Below are 9,650 nucleotides of genomic sequence, written 5' to 3'. Positions count from 1 at the left end.
TCCTTCCCTTCCCTCCCTCCCTCCCTCCCTCACACTCCTTACAACAGCATAGCAACACTGACTAGCCAGCCAAGGAGAGTCTTGCCTCTCTCACGCTCTCCCCCTTGCACTGGGGTAATTTCCCTCCATTTTAGATTCTTCATCTCAGGGCGGCAGGGGATGGCATTTTAATTGAACACTGTGAGGTAAAAATATATGAAGTACACAAATGACCCAACCTCACTTGATATACCTGGGTTGGTAGAACAGTGTGACTCACAAGATGTAACTTGTCTAGATATTATCGAAGGCTATGCTGGGGGAGTACCATTCATCCAATGGTGTATTCATCCAGCGTAGTGTTTAATTCTCGCCAAGGCTCTTCTACATCTAATCAGAGCGGCAACGAAGATTATTTTCATTGTAGATAAATCTGTTGATTCTTTTCTCGATTTATCAATTAGTTGTTTAGTCTACAAAATGTGGTGAAAAATGGCGATTAGTGGTTCCCAAAGCCCAAGATGACGCCCTCATATGTCTTGTTTTGTCAATAACTCAGAAGATATACACTTGAGAGTCATAGAGAAATGAAGAAACTAGAAAATATTCACATTTAAGAAGCTGGAATCATAGACGTTTTACTTTTTTTCATTAAAAAGACTCAAACCAATTCATCAAAGTCAAATTAGTTTCACACAACAAATCGATTAATAGATTTAACAATACATCTGATCATTGGTAACCTTGGTAGCTGTATAACCAGGACACAGCAAGAATTGTGCTGTAGCTCTCTGACAAGCACATCATATATTCTGTCTCATGTTACTTCGTTGTGCACCTTGAAAAGTTCAAAAAAGGTTTCCTTCAACTGTGTAGCTTATCACAGATTTCAGGCATCATGGAAACAGGACAGCAGTAGTAGTGGTAGTACCTTACTGTACGTAAGAGTTGCCATGTTAAAGGCACAATTCATAACCCCGCCTTCAGAATAAAATCCTCTTCAGATATTGGACAAATATTTTGTTATCATGATGATGTTATTTCTATGGTCAAAATACTGAGGTTTTACCTAGCAGTGATATCGTTACTGCAGTTATTGCCAGTAACTGATACACCAGATATTGCTGCTCTGATCTTGTGAGGAAAAATTGAGAAACCTAAAATATTAACAATATGGTACTGGTATCTGGATCTCAATCATCACGGATCAGGCACAGAATTAGGCTATTATGGAGGTTTGAAAGTCAGTCCTCTCTTTAAGAGCATGCACAAGCCCCCACACCCCCAAAAACAGTGAGCTCCTTCCAAAAGCCATGGCTATAGTTGGCACCCTGCGTATATGCCTGATGTACCATTGGTTAACACTTCTGAATGGAATAATATGTGGTTGATGTTTGGAGATTAAAACTTCTACAGCTCTTTTGGCTTGTGACCCCTACAATGAAGTAATATCTACCGGGTCTGATCTTAGTGTGGTCACAGGCTGTGATCTGTAATTTTTTCCGTATAGGATTTAATTTTACGGACATTTAGAGGCCTGGCGCGGTGAAATAATCCAGCCATCAACGACCATTAGCCAAACAACCTTTAGCGTCTAGTGTCAAAGTGAAAGTAAAGTGTCAAGTGCTCTACAGCGCCTTTTCAACCAAAAGAGGGCACTTCCTTTACTGTTGTACCACTTAACATAAACTTTGCAACAGGCTGTTTAACCACTTGTGTAAAAAAGGTTTTGTCACGGTCCCTAGAGTTTAAAACTGGACAGTTTAGAAGGAAGTACAAACTGTAGTTGAAATAGAAAATATACAATTAGACAATTGACATCTGTTTTTTTAAGACGCCTAATCTAGAATCAATAAAGACATTTGCAGCTTTTCCCACCATGGCTGAGCATCACAAATCATTTCTGTGCACAATCCCTCTGTTCCTTACTTAGAACAAAAATAAATGGCGTGGCCATTAGTTCTGTGAGAAGCACAAATACAGCACTTTATTGTTCATAAATGCTTCAAGTGAAAAATGAAAAACATAAAACAAATACACACAATTCAATGAACACAAATTGAACAATTTTTTTGAAGAAAAAAAAGAAAGAAAAAAAAGTGCTTCACCTTTATGGATGCCAGTATGGTGGTTACCGTCCAGTCTTGTAGGGCAAAGAAACCTCAAGGTAAAATTATGAAAATAGAACGCAAGTACAGTACTGTCAAGGCTAATGAGCATAAGGCTGCAAAAAGTGAAATGCTCCTTTAAACTGTTAAGAGAACAAGAATAGCTGGGCACCACTATTCTTTCGGAAAATAAATCATAAAAAGGAAATTAAAAAAATAAAATCGAATTAACTTTAAAGCAAAAGCAAATCAATTCTGTTACTTTGTTTATATATAGATATATTATTTTGCAAAATAACTAGTTTTTTGTTAAAAAATAAACTTAAACATACGAGAAAATACCAGCCACCAAAGCGACAACTATTGTTAAGCATACCAATGTAGAACATATGAGGCTACCTTACACACAGGTAATAGCAAATATTTAAGGGTACATGTACGGCAACATCTGTCCAAACATGTCTAAAAGACTGTACAAATTTACACTACCCATCTCAGTATAAGTACATGAAAAATGATGGATTATCTGGTCAGCTCTGAAGCTTTACCTCACAACAACTCAATATTTTAGGCCACACTTACAGGTTCAGTGGCTAAATCAATGCTAACAACTTATTATCTCAATGTAATAAAGTATATAGAAGGCAAACCACTTTCTATTTGCTTGGTGTGACTTCTGTTGTCTTTGCCCCTCCCCTTTCCACTCGGGAAAGAAACATTAAAACTTTGTTCACAAATGTGTACATCAATCCTAGCTGCTCGTTGAGTCCTGCCTTGAAAAGTCACTGGATGGCTTGTTTCTCTCCTTGTCACTCCCTTCCTTCACAGATACCCAATGTGACTGGGCATTGTCCTTCAGTTCACGCGAGGCAGATCGGTTGGCGTCGGTCAACTCTCAAGTGTCTCTCTGACTGTGCGAGTCTTTTTGATTTTATCAGTCAGACCTGCTGTTTGCCCAGCTGGGCCCCGTCTCTCCTGCTTCTTGCAGATGATGGGACAAACTTGGGAATAATGATGGGGAGAGTGTCTCTACCTTTAGCAGCCTGTCTTCCGGAGTCCTCTGTAGGCCCAAAACCATTCTCTGCATGCGCCTCTTCGTCCTCATCGTCGTCTTCATCATCGTCTGACATATCCTCAAGATCGGAAACAGTCTTAGCTCCTATCCTCGGCTCCACTCTCTCATTAGCGCCAGTAACCTGTTTGTTACCATGGAGATGTACCTCTCCCTCCCAGTCCTTGTTATCCTTCTGCTTCTCTTCCTCATCACTGTCAGAGTCAATGGCAATAGGCTCTGAAAGGTCCAGAGGTATTTTCTGTGGTAAGGTGCTGCTGATTGTCTTGGTTTGGTCTCTGCTGGCACTGTTGGGTTTGGGGGAAGATGGCGTTGTTTTAGTACCTACGACCATCCTGGTTGGCTTTCCCTTCCATGGCAGGGCAACGCCACCATTAGCAGCTACAAGCTCCCTGTGTTTCCGGAGAGCCTGCTCCGACACCCCTATGTGCGTTGTAGACGTTCGCCTCTCGTTATGCCTGCCCTCGTACACGCCATCCGGGATGAACGCAAGCTCGTGACTCACTTTGCTGAGCTCGTGCATACTGAACCCCAGCAACACGCTGGCATTCTGGGTCTCGCATTCCTGTATGCATTTCCTCCTTTTGTTGACAAAGTGGCTGGAGATGTCCGACTTCCACAGCCACAGACTGGCTGCTAGCTTCTCCACCTCCCGTTGTGAGGGATATGGCGCTCGGTTAAAATACTGGGTTAGAAATGCCTTCCTGGATTCGTACGAGTTGTTTTCGTGTCCTTTGGGGTCGAGAGCCAGAACTAAAGGTTCATCAGGATTTTCCACAAACGTGGACGGGCCGTTGGTGTCCCGTGGGTAGGCCCTTTCCCCAGGGGGCCTCCTGCGCTTTGGCGCACTAGTGTCCGCGCTATCAAAGCTGGCCCGTTTCAGAGTGCTACTCGGGGCCTGGCCGACCCGAGAAGAATGGGTTGCCCGGCTTTCTTGCCCATTTGGAGATTTTCCTACACCTCGACAGTGCACCAAGTGTAGCGTGATGGTGGAGGCCGTCATGTTACTAGTATAAACCCCCAAGCAGTGAATACACTTGTAGGTCAGTTTCTTTTCTACAGGGTGGACTGTCTGAATCACCTGGTGTCTCTCTCTCAGGTGGTGGGCCAGTGAGTCTGAGATTGGGCCCTTGAGTATAGAAAAGCACAGAGGACAAAGTGTCTTGCCCACATCCCTCTTGTAGGGCACAGATGCTTGTGGAATACTCTTGGTTGGTGCACTTTCAGCAGCCAGTGAAGGTGTTTTGGGCGGGTGCTGAGGCATTGACTTCTTGCCCGATATTAGGGAGGCGGACAAGGCCAAAGACGCAGAGGTGTTGTTGTTTTGTGCGTGAAACGCCACTGACTCCTCAGGGGCGTCTTTCATGTTGTAGGTAGTGACAATCAGCTGAACGTTCTTGGGGTTGCCTTGTTGCAGGGTGAGGTCAAAGGTCAGGGGGGAATCTGTGCGTGGGCCAACGCTCTCATCTGGGTGCGACAGCCGCATGTGGGACACCATCTTCTCGACGTCATTGAAGGTTGCACGGCAGTGTGGGCAAGACAGGCCATGGATCAACATGTGGTTTAACAGAGTGTCACTGGGGAGATAGCGATTACAGTAGAGACACTTGCTGGTGAAGTTGTGGATCTTCATGATGTAGTTGGCTACAGCAGGCACTTTCTCAGCTTTGTGCTCTTTCTCAAAATGAGCACTGTACACGTTCTCTGGGAAGAGCTCATTGCAGATAGTGCAGATTTTCCACTTCTGGGTGTAGGATGTGCCGAGGACTGAGGAGCCACCTTTCTTGGATGTGACAGAGGCTACAGTGGTTGCTGCTGCCTGGACACGTGAACCCAGAGGGTTGGATTTGAGTGAAGAAGAGGCGCTGACCACGACTGGACTCCGCAGGCTGCCGCCAGAAATAAGCTGCTTTGCCGCATGCGACTGCTGGGGAACAGAAACCTGGGCATTCCCGGGTAAAGTAACCCTAACCTGCTGGCTGCCAATAGAGAACGACTGAGACCCCGCCTTTAACCTTACTCCATCATGCTTCATCCCGGATAGAAGATTTTGAGCACTGAAGCCCGTCTTTGAGGAGACGATTACTCGACCCAGCTGCTGTGAGCCAGCAGACCTGGTAGTGGCCATTACTGCACCTTTCGGGCCCATCCCAATGATGGTCTTGTCTCCCTGGTTTTTTGGGGGGACCATGACAATGGGTTTGGGACGGGGGACTATGACACTGGTGTGCCCAATCATGGCGGTCACCTGGTAGCCAATCCTCTCGTGGTCCTCAATGACATGTTGGACAAGCGCCTCGTACGTCCTTGGAACAAACAGACACTTCTTGCAGTGAATCTGGTTACTGGTAACATTGTTTGTGTTATTACTCTCTGTATTGCCTGTGCCACCATTCTGAGCACTTGTCTTCTCCCCTGGTTTCACAATATAGGGCTGGGCCACTTGCTGGAAGTGTTCCCGGTAGATGTGCTTGCGCACTACATTGTACAAAGGGTCCCTGTAGGTGCACTTCTTGCAGTAGTACACCGCCTGTTCCACACTGTCGCCGGCCCTTTTAAGCACCCCGTCCTTCATCGTGATCCCGCCAGCTCCCACCATTCCACCGGGGCCCTGCCGCACCGTGCTGTTAGGCATGTGGAAAAGTTTGATGTGTGTTTCCAGAGTCTTTTTGTTACCATTGTAAGTGCAGTAGGGGCAGTTGAGCAGAATGTTGTTCTCAAAATCCTCGCTGTGGACATTGCGGAAATGGCTCTTGTATGCAGAGAAGTACTTGGATGAGAAGAGGCAGCCAGAGCAGCAGAAGGGCTTTGATCTGTAGTCCTGGGGACACAGAGGTGGGAAAAACTTAGAGAATAAGTTTGTATGAGGGAATTCCAATTACTGCATTCTCACATCATTTCTTCTGCTTTAGTGTTGCGCTAATTCAAAACAACAGATTCAAATATCACTGCTACAAAAAACAGGACTTTTACGTCACACAACTGTACTATATTTTTTGTAATCAAATTTGTATTGGTATTTACATAAAATGATATACACACCTGGACTTTGGTATGTGATGGTTCCCACATGCACACATCTTCCCAGTTAGTGTGCTTTATATAAACCTCAGGAGGACTGAAATCTTTGTAGTCCTAAAAAACAAGAAAATTAAGATTAATACTTGATGATGATTTAAAGGCACAATCACAAACACATATGCATTTGAAACCATCACGAGGAAAAGTCTGCATGTGATGCATAAATGGTGCATCTTATTTTGGGTTATGCCAAACGCGTAGCTAAAGCATGCAAGGGACAAAAAGAAGGGGTTTCTGGGTAACTGCAGGCAATAGATTTGTTGACATTGCTGTCCTGTGTGTTAAGCAGAAGCCGATTGAATGAGCACAAAACATTATTTTAAAACATTCGTATTTATATTTTCCCCCCTGAAATATTCCACAGGGTTGGAATTGTACCCAGCTTTCTTTTGTCCTTTGGGACACACGTTAACTTTCTGCGAGGGCTGGTAAATATGTCAACACACACATACGTCAATAAGAGGACAAACGGTCTCTCTGCGGGATCTGCAGCGTTGTTCAGTTTGTTGTCACATTACTTACTTCCTCACCCTGTATTTGCAAAGACATATCGCTGAAGTGAAAGTGCTGTCACAGAACTATGTTTGTAAGTGGGTATACAAAAATCGTGGAGCTTTAATAATGGATATACGGTGAATACCTGCACATCCAAAATACTACACCACTGCAGCTAACCCCATCAAATCTGAATAGTTCCGTATGTTTGTTCCTAGGGCCTAGATGCAGAATTATGTCTTGGGTCTTTGGTTTCTGCCTTTAAGCCTGAGTAGCATATTACTCTTACATTAAGTGAGGTATAAAAGAATGAGGAAAGGGTGTCAATGAGGGTAATAACATTATTCTGTATGGGTTGCATACATTATAGGAGTCCAGGTCATAGATTCCTGGCGTCATACATTCTCTACATTTATGTAGCAGTGTCAAGCACACTAATGCTAAACCTTTACTTCCTGCACTGAGCCAGTTGAATAAACAATCTCAATTCCAAAACTGACTTTAGTATTATATATACACTACCGGTCAAAAGTTTGGGGTCACTTACAAATTTCCATTTCACTCCATTACAGACAGGATACCAGCTGATCTGGGTGGGTGGCTGATCTTTAATGCAATATCTACATTTCCCATTATCAGCAACCATTCATCCAATGTTCCAAAGGCACATTTTGCTTACTAATCTGATATTATTTTAAAAAACTAACTAAGAAAACATTAAACAACCCTTTTGCAATTATGGAAGCACATAATGTAATCTGGAAACTGCTGCCCTGGTTAAAAAAAACAAGGCAACTGATCTCAGCTGGGATTCTGTCTATAATGGAGTCCAATGGAAATTTGTGAGTGACCCCAAACTTTTGACCGGTAGTGTATATTTATAAACTAAAACAAACTTCACACACCAATGCTAGATGTTATCAACAAAGAAACTTTCTTAAACCTCAGCAAGAGATGAACATGATGGTGGGAATAGGAATTTTATGAAATTTAAAGACAATCAAAGTCATGTTTGGCAGTTTCAAGGAAGATCCATCATATTAAAAACACCAAAGTCTGCCAAGGCTCACCTCTAGGTGATCTCTGAGGAACTCCAAGCCAATGTCACCCAGGACCCTCTTAACATTTTTCCTCGCTTTCCGCAGACTGCCCAGGTTATTGACAGGGAGCTGGAACATTCTGCTCACCTGAAGAGAACAGACACATGCAGCATGTAAATATCAACAGGTGTAGGGTACAATCTGGACACGTGTGGGTAACAGTTCATCTAAATCCTGAGTTCCACTTGCTGTCGGGTTTCACTCATTGCGGTCGGATATCTGTTGAGCTTCCTTTGTGTTGGCATTTTAAACTCCGGTCGATTTATGAGAATTAAGGTTTACTTTTTCCTCAGATGTCTGCAGGGTAAATCCAGACAGCTGGCTTTCCTAAATTTCAAATAAATATGAATTTTCTGTTGCACGACTAAAACAACCTTTAAAACGTAAAACAAAACAAAAAATGCCTATATACCGGAAATGCCTAATATCGGCCAGCCAATATATCGGTCGGGCGCTACTCTGAATACATTTATGAACCTGAAAATGAGCATAACACGAGTACTTTAAAAGAAAACTCCAGGCCAACTACAAAGTCAGAAGCCAGTGCTCAGTAGGTTATTTGTGATAAGTACAGTTTAGTTTTTGCAATGCCTGCCTGTTGCTAATCTCCATCCATTCACATGCACATGCACATGCAGATTGTTTGACACTACGATGCGGTGTAAAATCAGGGATGAATAAGTTGAAAACACAAAAAATACATTAGAGAAAGAACAATGCCACAAAGACGACAAAAAACAAGTATTTATTTGCTATGACCGAGGACAAGCTGGAATTCTTACTAAAAAGTTATGTTAGCCTCCCTAACAGATAAGACCGACTAACGCGCATGCATCGTCATCTCCAAAGTTCTCCGTTTGGGCCCTCCCAGACTACAAAGCAACCCTGGAGCTTAAAAACCATAACAGGGGCAGCAAGCGAGTAGTGTGGACACAAGGCGCAAATGTTGCAAAAGATATTAGTTTTTTTTTATCCGAACACAGAAGTGTGGATATTTTTGCATTGTCTGCCTCCTGTGTACTAAAGCTAAAAAAAGCTTTTTGTGACAGCCCATTGAAGTTCTGACCTGGCCAAACATCCCTTAGCTCAGCTGTCTGAAGTAGAAAGAACAGATGCTCACAGAAAAGACAGACCCACTGGTTCCGTACAACAACCAGCTAAACCACCATCCGCCTATTCATTATGTGTTAGTATCACAATAAGTTCGGCATTAGTGAAGGCCCCACTCGCCAGAGGAAGGAAGGGCAGTTTAATTCACTGTTCAAAGTGGCTAGTCCAAATGTCTATTCAAATCAGAGCTCCATGTAGAGGGGTCAAAGGTCACTAATGCATGATGACATAAAGGCTGCTCAGTGACAACAAACAGCACAGTCCCAAACAATTCCTGTGAACACCTCAGCTCATTTCCCTTCTAGAAAACACAAACCAGAGAGAGCGGAACTGTGAGTGTGTGGTTCCACCAACTGTTGGCCTCTTGAAGAGCCGAGAGTACCGGAGACAGTTCTGTCGATCCGGCTGTTGGTCTTACTGTCTTGAATGCCTGCTGTCCGTCTGTCTACCATTCAGAAATGTGCAAGTGCTAGAGTGAGTGTAAGAGACACATACCCTTGTCCACTTCCTCACTCTGTCTCTCTTTCCAGCTTCCTCCCGTTAATTGCAGATGGCGCTAGAGAGGAGCTCCATTATGTAAGCCTCCCTATAGTCTCCCTTTTTCTCCCTGCCTCGCAATGCCATCACAGAATGGCGCCTCCTATTGAGTCAGCAGCAGCAGCCTCTACAATATGTCTGCAGTGGAGGTGGAGGGGGAGGGGAGGG

General features: G+C 43.7%; 1 protein-coding gene across 2 annotated transcripts in view; it reads right to left on the bottom strand.

Moving 5' to 3' along the window:
• Window positions 1–1,931: 1,931 nt before the first annotated feature.
• adnpb (activity-dependent neuroprotector homeobox b) overlaps window positions 1,932–9,650 on the bottom strand; it is a 9,195-nt gene continuing 1,476 nt past the window's right edge. For both annotated transcript variants that reach the window (XM_034876277.1, XM_034876276.1), the window contains exons 2-4: window positions 7,806–7,922; window positions 6,202–6,294; window positions 1,932–5,980 (exon numbers count right to left, since the gene is read on the bottom strand). In XM_034876277.1, the coding sequence (XP_034732168.1) occupies window positions 3,026–5,980; window positions 6,202–6,294; window positions 7,806–7,913 (3,156 nt within the window). In that variant the 5' untranslated portion in view covers window positions 7,914–7,922 and the 3' untranslated portion in view covers window positions 1,932–3,025. The remainder of the gene's footprint in view (window positions 5,981–6,201; window positions 6,295–7,805; window positions 7,923–9,650) is intronic.

This window comes from Etheostoma cragini, chromosome 7, assembly GCF_013103735.1.
Source record: "Etheostoma cragini isolate CJK2018 chromosome 7, CSU_Ecrag_1.0, whole genome shotgun sequence".
Taxonomy (NCBI): domain Eukaryota; kingdom Metazoa; phylum Chordata; class Actinopteri; order Perciformes; family Percidae; genus Etheostoma; species Etheostoma cragini.
The sequence above is the reverse complement of the archived record's forward strand: the minus strand, read 5'-3'. Positions and strand labels throughout refer to the sequence as shown.